Source organism: Papilio machaon, chromosome 17, assembly GCF_912999745.1.
Source record: "Papilio machaon chromosome 17, ilPapMach1.1, whole genome shotgun sequence".
NCBI classification, from domain to species: Eukaryota; Metazoa; Arthropoda; class Insecta; order Lepidoptera; family Papilionidae; genus Papilio; species Papilio machaon.
This window is the reverse complement of record NC_060002.1, coordinates 5,957,371-5,985,218: the sequence shown is the minus strand read 5'-3', so window position 1 is coordinate 5,985,218 and position 27,848 is coordinate 5,957,371. Positions and strand designations below refer to the sequence as shown.

The following is a 27,848-nucleotide window of genomic DNA, read 5'->3' as shown; positions in this document are numbered from 1 at the left end:
ATTTAGATCATTTAAGCTCTATAATCTATGACATGAAAAAAATATATATAAAATAACTTGTTGTGCCCGCGTTTTTCTTCCGCGAGAAATATTATCCTCAGGTAGCATTTTTAGTGAATTATGCTAATTATTTTACTTTAATATTATAAAATATTAAATTAAACCTTTTAAATACACAAAACATTCACATAAACCTTATATATTCCCATACAATCTTTCATCCCCTATTCCCTATTATTTTGCACCCTCGAGGGTAACACTTTTACACACTTTGAATGTGATATTTATTTAAATCAAAGTAACAGTCTAAAAATTAATTACAAGCTTCTAACTGTAATAATTACGACTTTCAACTAGCCCGTAGGCTACTTTTTAAAGCGAAAAAGTGGTCTAGACTATCTGTGTATCAAAATTAATTTAAATAAGTTCGGTAGTTTTTGTGTGAAAGACTGAGTTACTATCGCATTTATAATATTAGTAAGGATTCGAGTACTTACTTCTCCAGTAGCCAGTTTATACTTTGACTTGAGGTCTAACAGGAGCTTGACAGCTTCGTCTACTTTAGCTTTATCCGCTTTGCTGGCTTTAAGTGATCTCACAACATCTCCTTGTTTTGCGATCTCTTGGTTCAGAGCGGTCACTTTACTGTCCGGTGACGTACTAACTGGTGCAGCTGTGCCTGGCTTCCACTCCTGAGAATGAAGAAAAAGGAACTTGATCGTTTAATATTCTTACCTAGATACACGGATAATCTATCCACTTTATATTAGGTCCTTACATATGAAATTGGCGTTTTGTATTGGAGGAACATAAAGTCGAATATTTTTTAATATAATATATTTAATTAATTAAAGTATGAACCATTATTTTCTATGCACTTTTGCCATCTCATAGGTAGTTCATTGATCCCTTTACTAAAAAACCAGTCGGACGGGAATCAATAAAATCTTTGAAGGCGATTTGGACTGCCCCATCGGAGTTGAATTTTTTCCCTTGCAAGAAGTTATCCAAATTTCGAAAAAAATGGTAATCTGTTGGAGCAAGGTCCGGGGAGTACGGAGGATGTCTTAGACTTTCCAATTGAAGCTCTTCTAATTTAGTAGCCGTCTGTTGCGCAGTGTGTGGTCTAGCGTTGTCGTGAAGCAGCAGTGGCGTGGAGCGATTGACCAGCCTAGGTTGTTTAGCCGCTAGCTTTTCCATCATGGTTTGCAATTGCTGACAATAGACATCAGCCGTAATAGTCTGGCCAGATTTGAGAAAACTGTAATGAACAATACCGGCACTAGTCCACCAAACGCTTACAAGTAACTTTTTTGGGGTTAATTTTCGCTTGGGGCAGGATTTGGCTGGCTGGCCAGGATCCAACCATTGCGCTGAGCGCTTCCGATTATCGTAAAGAACCCATTTTTCATCACAGGTAATGATTCGGTTTAAAATACCTTCATTATTGTGCCGGTTTAGTAATGTAACGCAACAGTCGACGCGCGTTTGCCGGTTTGCTTCAGTCAATTCGTGAGGTACCCACCTTTCAAGCTTTTTAATCTTCCCAATTTGCTTCAAGTGAATTAAAACAGTTTTATCACTAACATCGCAGCCTGCAGCTAACTCGGACGTGGTTTACGATGGATCCGCTTCCACAATAGCCTTCAACTCTTCATTATCAACTTGAGTCTCAGGCCGTCCACGGGGCTTATTCTGCAGATCGAAATTTCCAGAACGAAAACGTTGGAACCAAAAACGAACTGTGTTTTCTTTTGCAACACGACCGCCATACACATCATTCACCCTTCGAGTCGTTTCCGCAGCACTAGTGCCACGGCGGAACTCGTACTCGTAAATAATGCGATATTTTAAGTTTTCCATTTTGTAAAATGAGTGACGCAAACAGAAAAAAACAGAAGAAAAAAAACAAATGAATGACGGTCATCGAACCACAAATACATGAGTCTATAGCTGTACAAATTTGAATTTGGAATTCCTTACCAAAGAGGAGAAATTCGTGATTAAAGTGGCCAAGTACGAAAAACGCCAATTACATATGTAAGGACCTAATATTTAGAAGACAAAATTAACACAACTTTGCATCAACCATACAATCCTTATTTCGCGTTAATAAGTAGACTGTGTCCTTTCTCAGGCTCTAGACTATCTGTGTATTACTTTAATAATAAGTTAATAATTTAATAAGTTAATTTATTCAAACTTTCGTGAGACATTATCATTAACTAAAATAGGAAACGGTTAAAACACTCACGTACATATGTCCGGTGTCGGCACCGACTAGTTTCGAGCACATCTGGGGCCCTTCATCAGAGTGAGTGGGACTGATATTATTTCGCGGACGCGGCCCGTCGCTCACTGAGCTACTCGGTGACGACACCGGACAAATGTACGTGAGTGTTTTAGTCGTTTCCTATTTTAGTTAATTTAAAAGGTTCAGTAGTTTTGCCATGAAAGTGCGACATATAGATAGAGTTACTTTGTTATTAATATAATTATATAATTTTTTAATGTTCGTACCTGTCCAGTAGTAGCTTTGTACTTCGCTTTAAGTTGCAGTAAAACTTTGACAGCCTCGTCGACTTTCTGTTTGTCGGCTTTGGCAGTTTTAAGGGAACGCACGAGATCGCCTTGTTGGGAGATCTGCTGGCAAAGAGATGACGCGTCGCCGGACGCTGGGGCTGCTTGTACTGGAGTGGTGCCAGGCTTCCAATCCTACAAGAAAGAATGACATGGAGGTACTGTAAACTCCAAACAAAATCTTAAAACATAGAGAAACCACAATTTACACTAAAACTCGCCAATCACAGAATATTTCTGGCAAATAACTTTTTCTCGAATAAATATTAGCTACCATTAATTTACTATACCATTCCGCTTTATATCACAATCTTACTAAAATAACTAAAAAAGTCAATTAACAACATGGCCGTCATGTATGGATTTTGACGTGCCTCTGTTTATCTCATTTAGGCAATGAAGTTGATTGACCAATAATTTGTACTAATACATACGTCAAATTGTTAATTTATTTTGTTTATAACATAAGGGGAAACGATCAGCACGAACTCGGCTGTGAGAATCATCTTTCGTGAAAACCGTACGGTGGTGGATTGCCAGCCATCGACATGGCGTGGATTGAACATGACAGATATTGTCCGATGACGGAACTCGACAGCAGGGATTGTTTCAAACAATTCTTCGGAGCATACCTGTCCAGTTGCCGTCTTGTACTTGGCTTTTAAGTCCAGTAAAACTTTGACCGCTTGATCAACCTGCGCCTTATCAGTCTTAGCAGCCTTAAGGGACCGCACCAGTTCTCCTTGTTTTGTAATCTCTTCGTTTAACTTGGAAGTGTCGCCAGCCGCGTCCGCTTTCGTCGCAGCTTGTTTGACAGACGTCGCTTGGACCGGCTTCGGCTGTAAGAATATCAATATTATTAAAAAAATGGGATAAAAAATAGATCATTAAATATGTTTTTTGGAACGAAGCTCCTTGTCGCGCGTTGTGAAAGGGGGCTAGACGGAAAAAATTCTTACGAAAAGTTGTCACGACACTTTTTGCTATAGTAACCTATTGTAAGCTGTGCGGCGTCGCATGTTTCTCTGTCTGTCTCTCTCTCTCTCTCTTATAGAAAGCAAGCCAGATATTTTCATTTCTATTTCGCATTGAACAGTGTGGTGTCGCGACTTAAAAAAAAAAAATTAAAAAAATTTATTACAATTCCTTCACTAATTAATCGAAAGGAACTTCGTTACATCCGGGTGTCCCTTGACACCTCTCAAGTTCTTTTTTTAATTTCAAGTTTAAAGACATAAAAAGAAACACCTCTATTTTGTTATCTGAACCATGTCCGTTAAGTCATTTAGATCAAAAGAAATGCACCGTAATCTTATCGTAATACACTATTTTCACTTCATTATTATAAAACTATTTAAACTTACGTGTGCTATTATTAGTAAAATTAATAAAAACGGCAGCACACACGTTTACGATATCAGCCTGAAGATACCCCGATAGGCTCGAAACTATTCGGTGCCGACACACGATTAACTGAACGTGAGTTTAACCATTTTATTTAGATTTAATTGACATATGGTAAAAAGAAAAACTTACACAAACAATGTATATAAAAATATAATAAAATACACTCAAGATGTCTTAGATAACACGTCCAATTAAATATGTAAATAAAATATACTTGATATTTTCAGTCACTAAATCAATATTTTACAAAAACATACGTGGACATAAAACACGTTGCTTATCCACAGCTGCTTTCTTTATACTACACATGCCTTGATCATTCGTTACAACGTGGAAGTCGAACTATCAAGCCTTTCACTTTTTTATATAGCTCAGTTCAACAGTTGAATCTCCAATTCGATATACAATGACTCATTTGTAGGCCCGAGCTTATCAAAACCTTAAGCGGAACCTTCAATGTAAACTAAAACTGATAACATAATAAATTAAAGGTTAAAAGTTACGTAAGGTTATTCCGATGGGGGTCAGAGATTTAATCCTTAAGGAAGTTCGAATTTCTTTTATGGACAAATTTTTACATGGTCTTTTATTTAAAAAAAATTATATTCCATGCTTCGAATCTACTCGCAGGGTAATCCCAAGATTAATATATAATAGTTGGATTCCACTGCTAAAACAGTTTAACGAAACATAATGTATTCAATATGTTTTTTTATAGTAGTTTCGGCAGAGGATGCCCACAGTAAAGCCATAAAAATGACAATACAATTATCAGTGTATCGATGTCCGTAATAAAAATTTGCTTTTACTGAGGCAAAATCTATCTACCCTGCAGAGGTTCTTAAACAACTATGAATACATGAAGTAAAAGTTGGAATATATGTACTTTTAAAACTACCCCCTATTGCATAAAAAGGATCACGGCAGTGAGAATTACTATCAGTATACCGGATTTGCCAATTTGTGGTATGTTTTAAGTATATTAATACATTATGTATTGTTATTATAATAAGAAAAACGCGACATACGGTGAAATGTTTTAACGGCGTTTCTTTTTGTTAACCTTAAAAAACTTAAATCAGTCCTAAGTGAACAATACCGCTCGTTCTTTAGGATGATTATGTTTTTTTGTAAAAAAGTGTTGTTTATTTTTGTAGTAGTGATAAAAATGAATGTCTACGTTTATATGACTCAAACTTTCTTGCAGAAAATGAAGCCACGTCACGTGAACAAACATTGATGCTCATACAATGCGAAAATTAAACAGGAATATAAAGGCATCACTAACACCGTGGGATAGACAAATAATTAAAAACGTTGACGTATGTTTTTCCTTAATTATATAAACTTAATTTTGATTAAAAGAATCTTCCCTTTATAAAAATTCTAAAGTATTAATAAAATACAACATAGGAATATTTAACACAGAAAATGAATAATGTAATAAATATCTAAAATAAGATTTTTTTAAGTTTTCTATATAGAGACAATCGCACGAACCTCGTGCTGTTTTTTTTTATTTAAAACTCTGTTTACGCGCGTCAACTCAACTGTCAGCTGACAGCTGTCAATTCCATTTCACACCAACGCAAATTGAGATTTGAATCTTGCGGTTTGATTTTAATTATATGTTTTCTGTTCATAAATAAATAAATATTACTATAAAGAAGATAAGAGTGGTAAGTTTTCTTACAATGTGTATCTTCGTCTGATTGCACATTTGTTATATCGCTTTTGTAATCACCGAGGTGTATATTTAAGACATTTTACATGTGTTAAAAAATAACTAATAATTTAATTGTTCAACAGCTCTAAGCAGTTAAAGTACGATTTTCATAAATTCATTGGTTTATAACTTAGATTTCTATTAAATAAACCGAAAATAGCTTTGAAATAGCAGGCGAATTGTTGTGGTTATTAATGTTACAGAGCTTACCACGACGATTAGTTATGATGAACCATGTAAAAATGGTTTTTACTCAAATAAAATTTAAGTTTTCTTGTTGACACAGACAATGAACTCAAAGAAACGGTACTTTTCGACATATCAAAGTCCTAATATTGTTATTGATCCTAACAAGTCTTTAATCTATTCACCAATTGTGAAGAAAACGAAAATGGAGTGTAAAAGAGTAAACACAAATTTACGAATTCTACGAGATAATCAAATACAAAAAAATTATAGAGAGGTATCTATACATATAATGTTTCTTGATAAATTGTATGATTGTGTAGTGTAGAAAAAAACTTTGACTTTCATCATCATCATCATCAGCTCACTACTATACGTCCCCACCGAGGGGCTCGGAGCCTACCCCAATTTAGGGGTGACTAGGCCATAGTCAACCACGCTGGCCAAGTGCGGGTTGGTTGACTTCACACATATCATTGAATTTCTTCTCAGATATGTGCAGGTTGCATCACGATGTTTTCCTTCACCGTAAGAACGTAGGATAAATGTACATATGTAAATCGAAAATCGAAAAACACATTGGTACATGGCGGGATTCGAACCCAGGACCTGCAGATTGCAAGTCAAGTGCTTCACCTCTGAGCCACCAACACTCACTTTGACTTTAAAACTTTTTAAATATTAATGCATTAATTAATTAATTTATAATTATAAATTAATTATTACAATTTTCTAACAAGAAATGAAAAACAATGTATATAGTTAAAATTATTAGTGTGTCAAAACTTAATCTAGTACCTTTCTTTTTCATTTCATTGTTAACAATTCCCATAGTGGAAACATGATCTTATCTATATATATATATACTAGCGACCCGCCCCGGCTTCGCACGGGTGCAATACAAAATATACCTACTACAGAATAAATGCACAATTTATTTAAGGTACTTAAATGGATAAGGATTAATGCTGTATTGTTTAAAATCACTTCGTAAAAGAATAAAAATGGTTATGCTGGGTTATCCCTAAGAGATAGACATATACCATCGCGGACTTTTTTGTTGAACTTTTTAAGGTGAACAATACTGTAGTACATTATTTTGGTCTATCTCGTAGGGTTCAGCCAGCGTTTGCAATATAAGCGCAAAAAAACGTGCTTATTTACGACATCACATTAGAAAACTTTAAATTTATCAGTGTTTCTCTACTATATTATGCATTTATTATACATACAAACCTTCCTTAAGAATCACTCTATCTATTAAAAAAAACCGCGTCAAAATCCGTTGCGTAGTTTTAAAGATCTAAGCATACATACGGACATACAGCGAAAGCGACTTTGTTTTATACTATGTATTGATATAAAAGAAAGTCGTGTTAGTTACACTATTTATAACTCAAGAACGGCTGAATCGATTTGACTGAACATTGGTGGGCAGGTAGCTTAGAACCAGGAGACAGACATAGGATAATTTTTACCCCGCCCCGTTTTCAATTTTTTATTCCGGGCGGACGGAGTCGCGGGTAAAAGCTCGTTTATTATAAATGACAGTTAAGTACAAAAGGTTGTTTGATTCTATTTAACAACCATTCTGATGTAATTTATAACTTTCAACAGATGGACCCCAATCTTATCAAAAAAGAAAATGAAGATAATTTGAACAAAGCAATTAAAAATAAAATTTCCATCAATAAAACTGAATTATGTAATAGTATTAATAAATCCAATACAATTATGATGGAAGAAAACAAAAACAAAATTAAACTTGAAGATAAATACAAGCCAGATAAAAGTCAGACAGAACATATATTAACTGAGGTTACTTCAGGAGAAAAAATAAATAGTAATACTTCTTGCATCAAACAAATAGATCTAAATTGTGAGAAACAAAGTTCTGAAGACAATATATTAAATAACAAATGCCATTTACCATCTACAATTAAAACTGAACTAAATAATAACTTTAATAGTAATATAGCTACATTTAACAATAAGATGAATTGTTTAAATAAGTTACCACCAAAATTGACAAACACTGAAGAAGATAACAAAATAACAGATGAAAATGAAGAAAACACCGATAGAAATAAGGCTAGTAATATATTTAAAAACAAAATTAAAGGCACTAAAGAGGAAACTATGTCTAAAAAAATTAATGAAGCAACTAAAAAGAATAGACCACAAGTGAATCAAAAATACGCAACAAAAGTAGTAAAACATGGCAAAAATAAAACTGAACAGCCTAAAAAAATTAAAATAACTATTAATATTACATATAATAATGTGCACAGCAAAAATAATGTCACATCAACAAATGTTGATGAAGATTTAAGTTTTCTTGACGATTTTGATGTAGATGAAGTGGTAGAAAGTTTATTCAATAGCAAGGAACAAAATAATCCTAATATTAAAACTAATATTGATATTGAAGAGAAGATAACCGAAAATTCGAAGAAACGAAAAACGACGTATACAGAACAGACAAATATAAATCACAAAGAAAGTTGTTCAAAGCACATGCAAAGGTAAGATTTCATTTTTAAATTTGACTATAAACTGTTATTAGCAGAGGGAATAAAGATTTTAACTCAGTTCTTTTCTAGGGTTGATAATAAGACTGAAGAAACCAGAAAAGCAAATATCGAAAAGGAAAAATCACCGGCAAGTATAGCAACAAAAAATAATAGAGGAAAAAATGATAATGGTGAAGTCAATTGTAGTGTTTTTCCTAAAAAACTTGAGAAAAAATCTGAAATTGGAATCATTAGTTCGGAATCCAAAATAGCTTCTAAAGAAATTAAAAAGGAGATATGTTCGGAAGAAGTTAAATGTATAGATGTAGGACATAATATACATAAAAAACATATTATTGGTCAAAGTACGTTAAATAAGTTTGTAACAAAATCTGATAAAGCTTTAGCTCATAATTTAGAAATGGAGATGTACGATACTTTGAAACAAAAATATTCCGTACTTGCGGTGACACATTACGGAAAGTTTTCAAAAATATTTAAATGTAACGACACATCTGGACATTATTATGCCGTGAAGATACTGGAGTAAGTTTTACCTGGATATTTTCAATATTTTTTTTTAATTTCCGATTTTAAAGCAACTTAAGTTTTTCAGTAATCCAGCAACTTTAAAAGGTAAGAAGAAAGAAAACATTCTACAAGAATTAAAAAAGGATATTCCCGAAGAAAATTTACACTGTATTCATTTGATGCACAGTTTTAAAATAGATAAATATGTTTGCTATATGACCAATTACTATCCAATTAACCTCGAGCAATTATTGACTGACAAAAAGTTTCACATTGAAGAAATACAACCTTTAGCCAAACAATTAGTTGAAGCTGTTACTGTATTGAGAAGCAAAAATATTGTACACCATGGTAAGTTAATGTTATACCCCGTTTACATTATTCCATTCCAGCAATAGAAACCAACATAATTTTCAGTGTAGAATTAAATTATTCAATTTGTAATCTAGCGCTAATTGCGATTACTGGACTGGAATAATGTAAACCGGGCATTATCTTTTAATGATATCTTTGCATCTATTGGAGGCATTTAAACTTTTAAGAAAACATTTCGTCGTCCCTCTCATTTTCTTTGTAAAAATAGAGATAAGAATATACTTTTCTATTGATCAGGTGTTCCCAATGGGGTTAATATTGAACTTAAAGCATTGTTAATTCTCACTCTGTCTTCTTCTTTCTTCATTTCCCTAAGTCAGAATGAATTATAATAAAAATAATTAATCTTAAAAGTAGGTAATTTGGTCATGGGGTGTCTGTGGTAACTGTTCATTTAGGAAAAGGGGGTCACTTGTCCAAAATAGTCTGGGCATCCCTAGTATAGATGTTTCGGCAATGGAAACCGACGGTTAGATTACAGTTAGACGATTCGTAATAAAAAACCTCTCATTGTTTCAGATATAAAACCAAGTCATATACTTCTAGACAATAAAGCTGAAAAGCTTACGCTATGCGGATTTGATGAAGCAATTTTTTATGTTTATTCAGATAATTTAAAATCTAACATTGGTACTGTAAATTATGCATCACCGGAGAAAATATTAGGTCACTCTCATGGTTTTCCTGTCGACATTTGGTCTACGGCTTTGGTGATTTATGAAATGGCAACAAATACTATGCTATTCACGGGAACAACAGATAATGAAGTTTTATTCCAACAAATGAGTGTTTTAGGTAACATACCTGAGAAAATTATTAAGGAGTCTAGATTTAAAAATGCACATTTTTGTGGAACAACTTTTATCAAGAAGGGTTTGAATCAGGTAAAATTAATTTTATAGACTTATAACTTAATAACTTATAGTGCCATTGTAATTTAATTCTTGTTAAGTTTGTCCCGACTACTATTTAAATTATTCTTTTAAATATTATATGAAGAAAACATCAGGCAGTTGTTCTTATCATAAAATAAAAGTTTATTTTTTACAGGATCCTGAAGTTAGGATAAATAATTTTGTGATAAATAATAACATATATACATCTATAATCGCTGCACAATATGCACGTGAAGATAATGTTGGACGTGAAAAGAAAAATATAGAGGTTAAATTACAATTATTGATTAGGTTATTAAGAAGAATGTTGTTAATAGATCCTAGGAAACGATTAACAATCGAATATGTCTATGCTGATAATTTTTTCTTCAAAAAAACAATTTGAATTCAATGAAAAAAAAGTCTAACAATGGGTTTCTGAGACCAAAACCTCTGTAATATAATATATTGTCACTATGTATATAACAATTTGTATTATCTCAGAAACTTTAATATGTTATAGTTTCTTAGTTCACAAGTGTCATATTCCTGTTTTCTTTGAGAAGGTATCTTATAATAATTAAAATAAACCTATTTTAAAGTAAATAAGCTTTTCTAACTTTCTCTTGTCTATGATTAGGCATTTCTTATGTTCGATACACAATTTCAGTTTTTGTGAAAAGTCAAACTGTTGAAATTACTGTGTGTAGAAAACATTTTAACTGTTCCGACTGTTCAGTTAAAACTGTAGGTGTAAAGCAAGGATTGAGGATTGATTAAACAAAGAAGCTGTGACTTCTTCACATATTAGTTATTGTGTTTCTTAAGAAATGATGTTTTGCTTTTCAAATGATTTTGATTTCTAATCATGGCAATTACCATAAATATTGTTTGTCTTGTAATTTTAATATGAAAGATTAAAGTTTTTGCTAGCAAGTTGATTATTGTTCTCCGAACTTTAGGAGACATAAATACATTTATTGTTCTTATAACAAAGTTAATTATTGATGTTAAGTTTTTGATGATTAAAAGATTAGACGATAATTAATTAAATGATTAATAGACTTTATTTTATTAGATTTAAAGATTAAATGATTAATAGACTTAACTGATGCTAACTCTATTGCAGCTGTAAGAAACTAAAAAAAAAAAAAAAAAACTAAAATAAGTATAACTTGACAACAAGTTTAATTAAATAATTATAAACCAACAAGAATTTCTGATCCAACAAACAAAAGTCAAAGTACATTTCGTAATTTACCTTACTAGTACCAATTCACATCAATTCCTCCAGGAGTTATATTCAGGCTGAATAAATTGACTAACCTGGTTTTAATATATTTTAACTAGAGCATCTCACCGGCTCAAATAGCTTTGTTTTTATTTATTTATTCATTTAAACACGCTAGCTTTCATATTAAATGAAAACATATTAAAAATTCACTGATACATTTTGGATAATATGCATACCAATTAAAGACATGTACAAATTACATCGGAAACATGTGTAATTCTTACTAAATCTATATATATATAAAAGAAAGTCGTGTTAGTTACACTATTTATAACTCAAGAACGGCTGAATCGATTTGACTGAAAATTCGTGGGCAAGTAGCTTAGAACCAGGACCCCGTTTTCTATTTTTTGTTCCGCGCGGACGGAGTCGCGGGTAAAAGCTAGTATATTATATTGTTACTAATTTGTATAATTTATTGACTATACTATTTATTTGACTGACAATAAAATAAAATATAATGACAAATGAGTCAGTACAAGTGTCACTATAGTAGAAAGTAACAGACTCACCTGTCCTGGCATCTCCTTGGTGTGTCCATCTGGTACATGGAAGAGGACCAATGGCACAGACCGGCCGGTGTGGAATGACACAGATCCTGGGGCCACGTCAACTCTGAAGAAGCCACGACGTTGCAACTGTATGATGTCACCAACTCGCACTTTGCTCAGCTCCGGCTCACCCAACATTAGCATCTCCCACTGACAAAGAAAAAATAACTTGAAAAAAGAAAAACAGATAACCATGCCTATGATGGTACAGGGAAGAATATGAATCGAATGACAGTTAACTCTTCGAAATCAGCCTAAGGCCCGTAAGGGTCCAAATAGAATGGAACCTATAAATATACTCGCATAAACATTATCATCAAGTGACAGAATCAAAATTGTATCATTTTGGTCTTGTGAATGCTGACTTATTACATAACTAGCTGTCGCCCGCGACTCCGTTCGCGCGGATTTAATTATAAACTTAATTATTAGCTTATGTGTTCTTCCGATGCTCTACATCAATGCAAAATTTCACCGATATCTGTTAAGCTATTATGGAGATACGTAGTTATAAATATACATCCATAACATACACATTTAGTAAGATTTTAATATATTTATAATCGTTTATAAAAATAAAAAATTGAAGTGAACGGCAAAACTCCTTTCTTTTAACCTTTAAGCTTCAATTTCGTATTAAATTGGTTGTATTTCCTAATTAAAACATACCCTAGTCTGATGTCCAATATATTGCTTGAAGTCTTCATCTTTCCCGAGCAAAGGTTTTGATATGATATGATCGAAGAACACACAGTACGTCTCCACAGTTGAAGATTCCACATCATCAGCTATCCAGGTCAACTTTAAGGTCTTCTTAAAGTCTTTATTCTCTAAATTAGGTGTAGCATCAATACTCGTTACTTTTCCATCTTCACCCCTAAAAGTGTTTAAATTAAATAAAAAGTCAACATGTTTTTTCTGACGGTAGATAAAATATTTAAAGTTACACTAACAGCTGTACTTAGTGTAATTTCCTCATACAGAATCTAGTGACATAAATCTATATATATAAAAGAAAGTCGTGTTAGTTACACAATTTATAACTCAAGATCGGTCGGACTGATTTAGCTGAAAATTGATGGGGAGGTAGCTTAGAACTAGGAGACGGACTTAGGAACTTTTTTATCTTGTGTGCTTTTTTTTATTCCGCGCGGACGGAGTCGTGGATAAAAGCTAGTCTATTATTAAATTCAAAAATTAAGCAATAAAACACTTACTTGTGTATCTTATCAATCATAATATTTCCATAGTTTATAAAGGTAGCATTTTCTCCTTTTTTCAGCGAGGCAGCATCTACCTGGTCGATTAGAAGACGAGGTGTCACCCACACGGTCTTCGTACCTATGTCAGAATTCTTGGGATGCAGTGGTACAGTCAACGCAGTCCGTCCAGTCACACCTTTCAGATTCACTGGCACAGGATTAGCTTCGAGAGCGGTATACCGCGGTGCTATAGGATCGATAACCTGAAATATTAATAGATGTTTAATTTAAAATCAAAGACAAGTAGTATCAATTTTTGCACTAAATTATCTGCCCCTTGTTAGAGTAATTACAGGGAGGCTGAAAACCAGCGCTGCCTTCAATGACAAACTGGAGATAACATCAGCTGAGCCTGTTCCCATTAGCCAAGAACAATTTTTTTTTCCCTTTAATAGATATCTTTATACGTGTTATTTGTTTTGTTTTTGGTCAATAAATTGTATTTTTTTTTGATACAAAATATATATGAAATAAAATAAAAAGGACATACATAAGGAAGAAAAATGTGTATGAAGAAGTAGGGTAAATGAGATAGTAATAGGTACCTTTTTATTGATTGCCCAGATCTTATCCCACTCCATGAAGACGACGGAACGACTGGAGCCTTGCGCTCGGATGAACTGCCTCAGCCCCTCCACTGTCATACCACGTCGCAGTACACCGCGTACTGTGGGCATGCGCGGGTCATCCCTAACAAACATGTATTAAAGATACATTAATATTAAGTCATAAAACACGCAGAAAATACATATATGAAATTCTTTTTCTGTTACTATCTTTTTCTTATTAAACAAAGAGAAGAAAATAAATGATTGTTATTAATTTTTATCTTACCATCCATCAACAAGTCCTTGTTCCACAAACCATGTCAATTTCCTCTTGGACAAAACTGTGTTGGTCATACTCAATCTGAAAGAAAGGTTAAAATCTTACTAATATTATAAATGCGAAAGTTTAGATGGATGGATGAATGCTTAGACAGTCTCTCCGGAACGGACCAACGGATTTTGATGAAATTTAGCCACAAATGTAGATCATAATCTGGAAGAATACATAGGCTATTTTTAATTTTTTTTTAAATTCCACGCTGAGGGACTCGCGGGTGACAGCTAGTTTATGTAATACAATTATAATAAATAAAAATAAAATAACTTTATTGTTTTCCCTATGGGTAAGGGACTGGTGTCCAAACTAGGGTGATACCCTGTGTGATGGATCACCAGGTCCCCGCCCCACAGACCACAAAATATACAATTCAAATCAAACATACTACAATCAAATTTTACAAAGTGGTTAAGATTTTAATTAGTTATGATAACAATGTTTATATTTTCTGCAGAGGTTTGCTATTAAGAGTTAAAGTGTGATGTGTGTATATGTGTGTGTGTGTATGTGTGTGTGTGTATGTGTAAGGTGTATGTTATTTTCGTATTAAGGTGAATGAGTGTTTGTGTTTGAATTATGTATGTATGTTACTTTGTTTAATTATTGTACAGAAGTTTCTCTGTTTGTTCATAATCTAGCTCTTCTAACCATTTAGAGACCTTTGCCTTACACAGTCTTTTAGTTAGTGGAAATAGATCTAAAGATTTGTTTAGTTTGTTGTACAGAATATTAGCGAGGATCGAATAAGATCTCATGGAGAATCCAGTGTGGGGTTTTATATAACATACGGTAAATTTACGCCTTTTTTCAGATAACACGCTTGGGTCGTAAAATAATTCAGAGTGTTTACGGGTAATCGTGGTGAGGATGTATAGTTGCCGTACGGATTTGAGTCCACACATTTTATACAAATCATTAGTGGGATACCTATATGGAAGGGAAAAGGCTGTTTTTAGTATTGCACGCTGTGCTCTTTCCAATTTTAAAAGTATAGTTTTTGCGGTCCCACCCCAGGTCGTTATACAGTATGTTAATAATGATTGGCATAGCGCCTGATATATCGTTTTTAAAATCCGATGGTCGGCTACATTCCGTAGGCTTTTAAATATATACATCAACTTACGTAACCTGGATGTTAGCATATCTATATGATTGGTAAAACAAAGCTTATAGTCTAATTGAACTCCGAGGTATTTGATTGTGTCAACAAGTTGTAGCTTAGGGCAATTACAGTTTACTGTCATACTTAAATTTGGGCAGCCATGTGAAGTGAGAGTTTGGACTAATTCAGGTATGTTCCCTTTTTTTCTGAAAACAATATATTTTGTTTTATCAACATTTAATGTTAGTAAGTTTTTTGATAACCATCTAGCAACCAAATTGAACCCATTTTGTGCATATTCAAAAAGATTTTCGTAACTATCAGCGTGGAAAATCAGCGCTGTATCATCAGCGAAAGATGTTATCTGGCCGTTTGGTAGTCCTTGCTGACACAGGTCATTTATGTAAACCAAAAAGAGGGTAGGAGCCAAGATGCTGCCTTGCGGAACACCGTAGCGGATAGATAGTTCATCACTGATGATGTTTTCAATCTTTACGCATTGAGTCCTTTCGTTTAAAAAGTCTTGAAAGAGTTTTAGTTGAGTTCCTCTTATGCCTATATTGTGAAGCTTTTGGATAAGCAGTGGAATCGAGACCGTGTCAAAAGCTTTGGCCAAATCGAGAAAGATCGTAAGACATTTTTTGTTTTGGTCTAGGCTTCGATATATTACATCAGTTAGTTCGTTAACCGCGTCAGCCGTAGAATGACCTGTTCGGAAACCAAATTGTGTATCTGCTAAGAGAGAGTTTGACTCAAGGAAGCTTTTTAACCGCGTGTTCATTATTTTTTCTAGAATTTTGGACATAGCCGGTAGTATAGATATTGGTCGATAGTTCTCGACACGGTCTCTCATTCCACTCTTATAAACGGGAAGGATTATTGACTTTTTAAAAGCCGACGGAAATGTGCCATTTGTTATAGCTAAATTGCACACGTGAGTTAAGGGAGGTACTAGGATATGTCTAAACTGTTTTAGCAAGTTGGCACTTATGTTATCCCACCCTACTGCATTACTTTTCAACGTCATAATCAGTGATTCGACTTCTATTTCGTCGGTAGATAACATGACAAAAGAACGTTGATTAGATTGGAGGTTGGGTGATATTTTAAGTTTATTACGTGGAGTCAATTTTAGTATTTTATCTGCGAGATTTTGACCTACGTTCGCGAAGTAGCTATTTACATTGTCAACTGCATCTTTGGGGCGTGTATGATTTATTAATAGTTCTGCTGCGTTGGACTTATTTTGTCGCTTACCAGTGATATTGTTTATAGTTTTCCATAAAGACTTCGTATTATCTTTAGTTTTATCTAATTCCTTTTTTTCATGTTCTTTTTTTAGTTTTTTAAGAAGATTATTACAAAAATTCCTGTATCGCGTGTAAGTTAGTTTGATAATATCATTGTTAGGCGTCCTTTTGTACTTCATATGAAGTTTATCTCTATTGCGTAAACATTTTAGTAAGCCGGGTGTTATCCATGGCTTGATGATTCGTTTGCGCCTTGTAACATTAATACATTTTGTGTTTAACTCTATAGCCTTGTTCACCGAAGAAATTATATAGTTTGTAGCGAAATTGGCATCATTTGAAAGGAACACTGGCTCAAAATCTATAATACCAAGGCTTTTAGAAAGCCCGTCTTGGTCAATCCTGGTGATGGTACTGTGTGAGTCGTTAGGGGTAGATTTACATTTTAAGTAGAATAGCACTGTTTCGTGATCAGTTAGGGATGTTTGTGCTATATAAGTAAAGGCCTGTAGCTTAGTTTTTAATAGGACATGGTCAAGACAGTTTTTGTGACGTGTGGGAAGGGAGTGCGCTGGTAGAAGTCCGTGGTAGGCTGTGAGTTCTAAGTATTGCAGCGCATTTGGCTCTAGATTGCTTCCATGTATGTTCAGATTCATATCGCCAATCACAACTATGTTTTTGATAGTTGAGTACTTCGAAAGAATTGTGTTCAATGAGTCAAGAAATGTGGAGATATTCTTAAACGAAGGAGAGCGATATATTGAAACAATCACTATATCTTTGAAACGCAATATGAGACAATTTGCCTCAGCATACTGCGGTTCATCGACTGTGACGGAGAGATTGTTTTTAACATAGATTACAACTCCTTCATTTTGTGTAGTATTGTGAGTCGTGAGGAATTTACGGTAACCGTCTAACTCGGGGATGTTATAATTTGTTTTAAGCCAACATTCTGTCAGTATTATGATATCCCAGTCGGTCTTTGATCTAGCTATAAGTACCTCTAGTCCGGCTATGTTACGGTTAATGCTGCGTATATTTTATAAATTAAAAATAAACAATTTGTTTTTAATTAATTAAAATTTATCATGACATCTGTCAAAATCAGCAGCAATGTAAATTATACATACCTACTATACTCCCATATGTAAGGTTTCCTCAAGCCGAGAGCATCAATGAACCAGTAGAACTGAGGGTCTCGGTCGTGGTACTCCATGGTCCGCAACACGTGGGTCACACCCTCCACTGAATCCACTATGGGACACGCGAAGTCATACGTCGGGTACACTCTGAAAGTATGAGGAATTATATACAGGGTGTTAGGAAATTATGCAAAGGCAACAAATTATTTTCTGTTAATACGACGATATCATCCTTAAAAATCTACTAGTCTTCTAGTTATTTAAAAAAAAACAAAAAAATTGGACACACAATGAGTTTTGCGGTAACACACATAAAAATAAAAAAATACAGTCGAATTGATAACCTCCTTCTTTTTGAAGTCGGCTAAAAAATTCACAATGAAAATTCAATCTTGAACCCAAATATTGTTTATAGTCAAGGGGTATGAAGCTTAAGCATACTGAGACTATGCACACATGGATTACACTGTGAGCTTTAAATAACAGATTTTTTTAATGACCAACAAAATATCTAAAAAAAAAATGTATTACAACATATGTAACATACTTATATTGATTGCCGGTACGTGGATGTGTTTCCGGTTTGCACCTGTATATAGTGGGATCACGCATACAACCGTTAGCAGATTGCATGTCTATCTTTGCGCGCACGCAGCACTGGACACCTATAGAACTACCCTTCTTCATCTCCTCCCATAATTCAAGATTCTTCTCAACAGCTGTGGGATAGATATTGGAATTTTAGATTAAGACCCTTAGTACACAAGGCAACGTAAATCGTCGATACTTATATTCTATGATTGCGTAGCGAAAATCATTGTACAAACATAGAAACATGTAAACTGTACAGATTTGTTCCGCCATCTTGAAAATAACTTTTGTTACGACGATCTTTTCAAACGGGTTGCGAGCAACTCTCATTGGACAAATGTCGGCAACGCGCTTTGTGTACGAATCTCTGTGACATTATATTGCGTATGTCGTTTAGCGACTAAAATCACTGGGTTTCGAAGATTTACGTTCCCTTGTGTACACAGGGCTTTACACATTTATAGTTTTTAAAATAACAAGATACGACTATGTTTTATTGAATAATTTTGACCATTATATAAAATCTACATTAAGGAATAATGAATGCATTAGTAAAGATATTTATTTGTAACTAGCTTTTACCCGCGTCTCCGTCCGCGCGGAATAAAAAAATAGAAAACGGGGTAAAAATTATCCTATGTCCGTTTCCTGGTTCTAAGCTACCTGCCCACCAATTTTCAGATAAATCAGTTCGACCGATCTTGAGTTATAAATAGTGTAACTAACACGACTTTCTTTTATATATATTTGTAATTATGGGCAAAACATTTAAGATTCTAATATTATCCATAGATGATAGTTTTTTTTTTGGTTTAAATTATTCAAATGGTCTAACAATATGTGAAGATGCTAAATAAAATAAATTTATGTACACTTACAATTGTTTCTATTTTTACTTTCGACTTTTTGATCTCTCTCATTCTTCATCTGCTCAGCGGGAGTGTCATCGACAAACGCTTTGTTCTCTTTAATTAATTTTTCACAGAAATTCATCATCATGTCAAAGTATTGTGAGGTGTGAGTGAACATGTCCGGTTTGATCTCCAACATTTCCACATCCTCTAAGATAACCTGGAAAATTCAGGTAGTAGTAATTATAAATAAGGGAGAATATTAATAATCCCTTTTAGAGTAAAACATAGCCAAAAATATTGATTCATCTTCATGATAAATTAACACATTTAATGCAAATTCAACATTCCTTCAAATATTATGAATGTAAACCAGTGTTTCCCAAAGTGGGCAATAACGCCCGTTTGGGGGCGTTTGAAACCTAGGAGGGGGCGATAAGGGGCCCAAAAAATGGGGGGCATTGAAATTAATTAAAATAATGAAATTGTGGTTTTTAAGTTTTAGGGCTGAATAAAAATTAAGGGGCTCTGAAATATAATTGATTTTCAAAGGGGGCGGTGCAAGAAACTAAGTTTGACAATCACTGATCTAAATTATTGTATTGATCTTGATAGTTAACTCATGAACAAAAGCAATACCTTTTCAAAATCTGCATTCTCTTTAGCAGGATTTGTGTCATCAAATCTCATAATTAGTTTCCCTTCAAATGCTTGCTGATAATATTGATTTAATAACGCAGCTTTAGCATGGCCAATATGCAGGTATCTAAAACAAAAAAAAACTGTATTAGGTTTTGACTATTTCTTCAACATGTAGTACAGTAGTTGCCAGCTATCATGGCGGCTCTTAATACATGTATTGTAGCACACCCATGACTTGGGGTCCCTTAAGATATTTGAAAAGAACTATAGAAGGCTTCGGTACCTGCAACTAAACTATCGCATATTTTGCATTTCTTTAACATGTAAATAAGTTGATAACTCTTTGTGATATAAAAAAAACTCACCCAGAAGCTTCAGGTGGGAACCTCACAACAACCTTGCCCATCTCAGCGTGCGGCAGCTCAATAAACTTTCCCTCAGCTGCTCGACCTCCAGCCTCCTTATTAGCTGCTGGAGATCTCCTGAAATTTATATTGAAATAGTCAATATTTACTTCAGTCACCACTCATACTTAATCAAACTTTATGTGGGTATGTTTATATGCAAGTATCGGAGATTTTTTTAAATTGTGTCATTGAATTGTTCCCTTTAGTATCAGTATGGGAATTAGTATAGTAGTAAAAATCTATTATGTATCTATATATATAAAAGAAAGTCGTGTTAGTTACACTATTTATAACTCAAGAACGGCTGAATCGATTTGACTGACAATTGGTGGGCAGGTAGCTTAGAACCAGGAAAAGGACATAGGATAATTTTTACCCCGTTTTCTATTTTTTTTTTATTCCGCGCGGACGGAGTCGCGGGTAAAAACTAGTTTTAAATAAATAAACTGACATAAAAAGAACTTGAGTATCTATTTAAGAAAGAAAGAAAGAAAAAACATTTTTCGCCACACTAAAAAAAAATATGAAATCAAAAAAAAAAAAAAACACACACACATACAAGGCACAAACTTGGTACAATAGTGTGGCAAAAAGGAAGTATTTACCACACATGTTTTATTATATAGATAATTCCTTACCTAGGCGACTTTGAAAGGTTCTCCAAAACATCATCTGGTATTTGATTAAGCACCTTCACAACTGGTTCTTGAGCCTGTATCAGTTTCATCCAACGGAGAACATTAGTTGGAGAAATTTTACCAGATACATCTTTAAATTTGCTGGAAACTAAAAGAAAAACAATTATTATAAAAAAAATTACAGGTCAATTGTGTTAATTATAATTTCAATTATGAGAACTTATTTGAGTCTTGGAAAGCAAAGGGTATATCTGTTACTTGGAATTCAAGTTTTTGTGATAATGTTTAACAGATCTATTGCTAAAACAAGATAAATATTGTAGCCAAATATTTACTACAAAGATATCAGTTTATGATATTAGATAAGCTATACTAAACTTTTAAGTGGAATTTTACAAAGTATTACACAAATGTAATTGGTTATTAAATACCTAATTTCGCAGATATGTGTACAGAGTATTGAAGATGGTGTTACTAACAGTACATAGCTGTTAGTACATAGTTTTCATTTTTTAATGACAAAGAAATACAAAATAACTTACAGTTCAATACACTGAATACTGCTAGATCAGAAACTGATAATGATTCCCCAACAAGATAGGTTAGAGGCCCAAGGATCTTGTCAAGATATTGAATTGATTGTGAAATGTCCTCATTTAGTACAAGACTAAATGAAAGCCAATGGTTCATTGTGACCTTCTGAAGAGGTCCAGCAGACTTGTTAAACTTATTCTCTAATATTCTTATCAAATCATTGCTTGTTCCATATGGTACCGGTTTAGACGAATCCGGGAGAAGAATGTGGGATTCACTCCCCCATACTATTTCTAAACCTTTCACTGATGATCTATATAGCTCTGCAGCCATTAAGCCTCCTGAAAATTGTAAAGTAAAATGTTTAAACAGATTAATTAATTAATTTTTATCGTATTTTTTCATCACTTATTATAATCAACTGATTTACCTAACGGAGGGTTAGTTTTGTTGCATGATATTTTCATGATGTATTTTTGTTTAAAAATATGAAGGAAGATCTTCTTTTTTTAATTCACGAATCTGCTATAGAATATCGACTATTTTATTAATAACTTAAACGGAACAAGTAGATTGAAATCGAACACGATGACGAAAAAGAGAACTGTCACTATCACTGTCAGTATCACGTTGACAATCAAACTCAAATTGATTTTCAAAGAGTAAATGATTAGTAGACGACGCAGGGAGTTAAAAAACATACTTTGCTGTTCTGTCATCTCACTCAATATAACCGTGGGTTTTCTCTGCAGAAACAATTTATAGATATAAGTATTGTCATCTCCCTTATTCTCTTTGAAAACGTAAAAACAAAAATATGTTTGTTCACAGGTGTTTTGGCAGCGAAAGCTTACAGTCAAAGGGAAAAGACGACCGAGAAGCCATGTTTGATTTAATCTTTGACTAGGATAGCGACCGGCTGTCAACTCGAGGAAAACAAAAATCAATAAATCTAAGTCCGTTTCGTTATCGTTTTCACTTTGCTTCCAAGCTTTTCACAGGGGTTTTTTAATTTGTTGTTCTCATTTTTCTCAGAATTGTGAAGATGAAGCGGCAAAACGTTCGTACACTCTCCCTTGTGGTGTGTACTTTTACATACTTGTTGATTGGAGCTGCGGTCTTCGATGCCCTAGAATCTGATACAGAAAGGAAGAGATGGGAAGTTTTATCCGGTATGCTTAATTTATTCAATCATAATTTTAGAATTCAATGTCATGAAATAATCAGCCAATCAAAGAATTGAAAATATATAGAAATTCTGAGATATTATGTCCAATTGATTGATACATATATCTCGAATAAATTTTTTTGTCTGGATTCCAGATATGAAGAATAGTCTGGTGCGGAAGTATAACATAACTCCTGAGGATTACCACATGATTGAAATAGTAATTATTGAGAATAAACCTCACAAGGCGGGTCCGCAGTGGAAATTTGCAGGGGCGTTTTATTTTGCTACTGTTGTACTTGCAATGATTGGCTATGGGCACTCAACACCAGTAACTGTTGGTGGAAAGGCATTCTGTATGGCATATGCTATGGTAATATTTGTTTAATTTCTCTAGCATTTACATAAATCAGTTGATTGGATTCAAAGATACTATTACATAGATTAATACTTAGATTTGGCCTAATTTAGTCCTCTTTCCTTTCTACCCTTTACTTAGAGGGAAAGAATGCGAAAGGGAATAATTTGAAAGGTAGGCAATGCATCTGCAACCTAATTTTGTTTTGATCACTGCTTAATAGTAGCAGCAGCTGCTTAACTGGCCACTTGCTTTTTTGGCAACTTATTTAAAAAAGTTATTATTCCAGGTGGGTATCCCGTTAGGACTGGTAATGTTCCAAAGCATAGGTGAGAGACTCAACAAGTTTGCTTCAGTGGTGATAAGGCGGGCCAAGTGCTATCTACGTTGTTTGACTACAGAGGCCACCGAAATGAACCTCATGTTTGCTACTGGAATGCTGTCTTCTATTATTATTACTACAGGTAAATGAAATAATTTAATTGTTAGTTCTGTAATTTAACAATTACTCAAAACTAGAAAAATAAAAATCTAGTATATTCTATGTTTTAGTTGCTGTTAAATTGTATAACAAAATAATGTGTCTTAAATCCAAATTATATTTTGTTTTATTCTTATTTTATTGAAGCAAAAAATCAAAGGTGGAGATACGGCAATAGGATTAAAAATTAGGTACATATCTTTACATGAAAGAGAAGAAAGATAATATTGAAATTACAGACATAAGTAGTAGAGGTATAGAATCATATATACTTTAAAAAAATTATCTTGTTACACTTCTATCACATTTGGAGCTAAAAACACAATTTTTCCACAGTTTTATTTCTTATCTTTTATTTGTTTGTTTAATTTTTATTTATTTTACAGCTTTTCATTTCGTTTGAATTTTTTTCGCTCAAGCTGATGCAATGTACTATGTGAGTATATGTATACATAACTGCCACTGTTTTCTGTTTTTTTTTTATCTTAAGTTTCACAAGCCATAGTAAAATATTATGACATTAATAAATATTAAATTTGATTGATGCTTTTTCTATAGAGAATGTAGTAAACTTAATGCTTTGAAACTTAAAACAAGCGATAATTTTTTCAGGGGCTGCGGTTTTCTCACGTTACGAAGGTTGGAGTTACTTTGATAGTTTCTACTACTGTTTCGTTACACTTACTACAATTGGATTTGGGGACTATGTTGCTTTGCAAGTAAGTTTTTTGTTAACAATAATTTTTTTTAATGGACTGATATCTCAGGGTTGAAATGGATTTTTTTGCTATTTAAATTAAGATCTTTTTTTTGCAATCTATTTAATTAAATAGTAAATTGTAATTTATTTCAGAATGATCAAGCACTAACTAGCAAGCCGGGCTATGTGGCTCTGAGTCTAGTGTTCATATTGTTTGGTCTAGCGGTGGTTGCTGCAAGCATCAATTTATTGGTGCTTCGTTTTATGACTATGTAAGTTTTTAATTGTATAAGATATTCACAAACCATTATATGTGGACTACATTTATAACCGTTGGTTTCGAGACCTACCTCTGTTCAACAATACAAACTCCATCATCCCTCTCATTATATTTGACAAAACAGAGATAACAATATATTTTAAATGGGGATTTAAGTCTCGGAAACTCACAATAAGTATTATATAGTTGTTGAACATATATATATTTTAAACAATACAAAATATATAATGATGCTTATAAAATTAATTAAATATTTGTACAGTTGAATGCAACAAATGCACTCTTTTATTGTATTTAACATTTTGTTATAAATTTTTTAGGCAAGCTGAAGAGAATATTCGCGATGAGGACAAAGATGGCTCCCGCACCATGTTGCCTATTGATGGCCACGCCATTGCAGTTCGTCAGCGTTCCCATGAAGACCAGGCCTCCGTGAGTTGATTTAATGTTATAATTTTTAAAACACATTAGTTACTATAAATAAAGGTAAAGAACCTAAAGAGCAAACATGTGTACAACATTGTCAACATTATTTGAAAATTTATACAGAAATATCAACATTTTAAGATAAATAATTATACTTTCTAGTTGGGATCTTGCCAGTTCACTATAACGCGCTATAATATAACGCTATCCGTAAATGAAGTAGTTACTACCACATCAAAAATTTGTTACTAAATTCCTTTAGTGTTTTATGGTAAAGGAAAACATCGTGATGGACATATCTGCGAAGAAATTCAAAGGTGTAAAGTGAACCAACCCGCACTGGCCATTTGCTAGGCTAGTCAATATAACTTGTTTAGGTTCCAAATCCCTTGGTGGGTTATATTACAATGGTGGCAATAAAATATTTAATGTATATAGGTGTGCTCGTGCAACTGTCTGGGTAACAAGCAGTGTGAGAGTGGTGCGCTGTTGGTGGAGCGAGCCCCGCGTGCGCTGCGTCGTCGCGCCTCTCTCGCCTTCACACCTGACCTCATTGAGCGTGCCAGCGTCTAGATCCTGTCTGTTACATGTGCAAAGTAACATAATTACTGCGAATAAATTGTACTATGGATGTATTATTTTCAGTACTCTTTGTTGTTACATTTATAGATATGACGTCAGTTAATATTTTTAAATGTCATGAATTCAATATTGGGTTAGAGTCATTTTGAAGAATGTTGTGGACGACCGTTTCTCCACAATTGTTGTGGATGTAATTTTAATTCCAAGTTCTTCCTATTTTCAATATATTAATATTTAAACATGTATGTTTAATGCAAGTGTATATCTTAAAATTATTATATGTATCTTGGTGTTTCAAACGCCTATTTTATTCTCTTAATATAAATAAACATTCCTTAGATAAATTGATTTTCATTTACTTACCCGCTGGCGTAGCGACCAAAAGTGGATTTTAGCCTCTGACTTCGCCTTTCATTTTATTGATTAATGGCGACTTAAAATGTTTGGACCTCCCATCGCCCTGATATCTAGAACGTTCATCTGTCTATAACCTCTAAATAATTTCATCATCAATGAGGATTTAAAGTACCAAATTCTACACTACTTCGAATGAGGATTAGTTTTCATCATGGTCATTATGTGGGCCGATCCCGGCGGCACTGCAATGCCGGGCCGACCCGTGACGGGAGTGGAGCGAGCCCCGAACATCCCGTCGCTTTACAAAAATCAGTTTAATATACTGGTCCCGCAGTGCGGGAACTTTCAGATATTAAGCTGAAAAGAACAGATACTACACTTTGATCTTAGCCAAAAGGCCGAGAAGCGATACCGAAAAATTAGCACTCGGGATCCTTATTCACTAAACAAAAAACTTAACATCACGGTTTACAAATTAAGGTTACTGGTTAGCGCCATCTATCGTTCTAAACTGCCTACCTTTTCTAAAAATCCCAGGTTGGCGCCATCTATCTCACCAATTCTATAACATTCTATCCATTTATTTTTAACAGGAATTAATTAATTTCTTGTTTTGCCTTTCCCTTGTTTATTATATCGCCGAATATATTGTAAAAGAAAACAATTACATACTTTTATGATATGTATGCGGTTATTTCAAGCCAATGACTTTTTAATAGCGATCCATCAAGTCAATTGCTTCTTTAGGCCAGGCTTCTCACAACTCCTAACTTTCCGTAACTATCCATGTCCGACATTTTAGTGAAATATGATTTTTTTATAAAGTTTTAGTTTTTGTTACAATATTCAAATTCCTTTTAAAATAACTAATTACAATTTATCTCATGGCACTGACCTGCGCAATAAGATAACTAATTACTTTGAAGGGCTTTATATAGGACGTCAGCTCCATATTATCAACAAAACTTACAAAATGCTGTTAAAACCGTGTTTTCTTACTTTGGCTGTAGTCTTCTTTATTCCCAAGGGAAGTTGTTTATTTTCAAGCTCATCTGAAATAGGTTTAAATGGTGTTAGGAAGGCACCCAGATGTAAGTATAACTATTATTTAAAAAAAGAAAACTAATATAGAATTATTTGCAATTTTACTCTAATATTTACTATTAATATATTATTTTTTTGGTAACTGAAGTTTGCGCATTATTTTGTTTATAATATTTTTACTTTTAACTTCTAACTTCAGTCGAATACCTCACAATTAAACAAATTTTTCAAGGATTTACATTGTTTTTTTCCTACTAGGGAACTTTCCATTCCTCGGTTTCGGATTCAGATGTAACGGGTGTCCTCCGCGCGGCTGCGAAGACGACGAGGCTATCATCCACGGATATTGTTGCGGGTGTGCTTATCCATTAGGTACTTTTACTAATTGAACTTCCCATTAAGCTAATATGTTAGCAGTTGCCCCAGAGTTCGTTCGTGTGAAATCAAAGTAAAAATATAGAAATAAATATAGCCTTTGTCACCCTGGAATACTGTAGCTTATCAACAATGAAAGAATTTTTAAAATCAAATAAGGACTTTCAGATGCAAACAAACAACCAATCAAATCTTTCCACTTTATACTATTAGTGTAGATGAAACCAAACTGTGTCGATAAGTATCCAAGGTTTTATCCCCAAATACTCTAGGTTATCTTACCAAATCTCTATTAACTTTTCGAGCTTTTAAATGAGGGGTTCGGAAATTAGATTAGCATTAACTAGAGGACGATTGGTGTGCTCACTATTTATTGTCTTTCAGACAAGCTGCCCGTGTTATGTCCGCAGTTCCTGCAATGTCCGCTCAACTTGCACGGTCTCTGCCACGACTATGAATACATGATGCGGTGTTGCTGCTAGCCAAAGAGCATACATATTATTTCTTGTGCATGTGCCGATCACTACAAATGGATAGGCGTTTGCTTGGAAATGACAGCCTTTGATTCGTTCCAATTTAAACTTGCCTGATGTTACGTGACAGTTAATTCTTTCTTTATTATTAGTTCGAATTCACACCGCCGCTACTATCTGCGCCAAGATGGCGGAAATCAAATAGGCACAAAATACTACGTCTTATAGCCAGTCCATTCATAGAGGTCAGTGAAGCGTA

General features: G+C 33.8%; 3 protein-coding genes and 1 non-coding gene across 5 annotated transcripts in view; 2 read left to right on the top strand and 2 right to left on the bottom strand.

Annotated features, from left to right (window-relative positions):
• LOC106721610 (bifunctional glutamate/proline--tRNA ligase) overlaps positions 1 to 21,956 on the bottom strand; it is a 32,865-nt gene extending 10,909 nt beyond the window's left edge. The window contains exons 1-16 of the mRNA XM_045681807.1: positions 21,776 to 21,956; positions 21,354 to 21,686; positions 20,812 to 20,959; positions 20,132 to 20,248; positions 19,764 to 19,890; positions 19,152 to 19,344; positions 18,230 to 18,401; positions 17,671 to 17,829; positions 14,135 to 14,209; positions 13,846 to 13,990; positions 13,256 to 13,503; positions 12,708 to 12,915; positions 12,000 to 12,188; positions 3,213 to 3,419; positions 2,521 to 2,715; positions 498 to 692 (exon numbers count right to left, since the gene is read on the bottom strand). Of these exons, the coding sequence (XP_045537763.1) occupies positions 498 to 692; positions 2,521 to 2,715; positions 3,213 to 3,419; positions 12,000 to 12,188; positions 12,708 to 12,915; positions 13,256 to 13,503; positions 13,846 to 13,990; positions 14,135 to 14,209; positions 17,671 to 17,829; positions 18,230 to 18,401; positions 19,152 to 19,344; positions 19,764 to 19,890; positions 20,132 to 20,248; positions 20,812 to 20,959; positions 21,354 to 21,686; positions 21,776 to 21,812 (2,748 nt within the window). The 5' untranslated portion in view covers positions 21,813 to 21,956. The remainder of the gene's footprint in view (positions 1 to 497; positions 693 to 2,520; positions 2,716 to 3,212; positions 3,420 to 11,999; positions 12,189 to 12,707; positions 12,916 to 13,255; positions 13,504 to 13,845; positions 13,991 to 14,134; positions 14,210 to 17,670; positions 17,830 to 18,229; positions 18,402 to 19,151; positions 19,345 to 19,763; positions 19,891 to 20,131; positions 20,249 to 20,811; positions 20,960 to 21,353; positions 21,687 to 21,775) is intronic.
• A 266-nt stretch (positions 21,957 to 22,222) lies between these two features.
• Positions 22,223 to 25,502, top strand: LOC106721553 (potassium channel subfamily K member 9). 2 transcript variants are annotated; one of them, XM_014516512.2, is made up of 8 exons: positions 22,223 to 22,301; positions 22,381 to 22,517; positions 22,669 to 22,886; positions 23,161 to 23,335; positions 23,965 to 24,071; positions 24,206 to 24,324; positions 24,653 to 24,764; positions 25,197 to 25,502. In XM_014516512.2, exons 2-8 carry the CDS (start codon positions 22,391 to 22,393, stop codon positions 25,329 to 25,331), a joined length of 993 nt encoding a protein of 330 aa, XP_014371998.1. In that variant the 5' UTR covers positions 22,223 to 22,301; positions 22,381 to 22,390; the 3' UTR covers positions 25,332 to 25,502. The 2 variants fall into 2 exon arrangements, with proteins under 2 accessions (XP_014371998.1, XP_014371999.1); XM_014516513.2 differs by lacking the exon at positions 22,223 to 22,301 and having other exon boundaries at positions 22,312 to 22,517.
• Positions 25,503 to 25,914: 412 nt separating this feature from the next.
• On the bottom strand, positions 25,915 to 26,107 carry LOC123721913. The gene has a single exon (XR_006756332.1). It is a non-coding gene; the product is annotated as a U2 spliceosomal RNA (small nuclear RNA).
• A 563-nt stretch (positions 26,108 to 26,670) lies between these two features.
• On the top strand, positions 26,671 to 27,630 carry LOC106721432. Its single transcript, XM_045682016.1, has 3 exons — positions 26,671 to 26,788; positions 27,000 to 27,113; positions 27,501 to 27,630. Exons 1-3 carry the CDS (start codon positions 26,671 to 26,673, stop codon positions 27,596 to 27,598), a joined length of 330 nt encoding a protein of 109 aa, XP_045537972.1. The 3' UTR covers positions 27,599 to 27,630.
• The last annotated feature ends 218 nt before the right edge of the window (positions 27,631 to 27,848 follow it).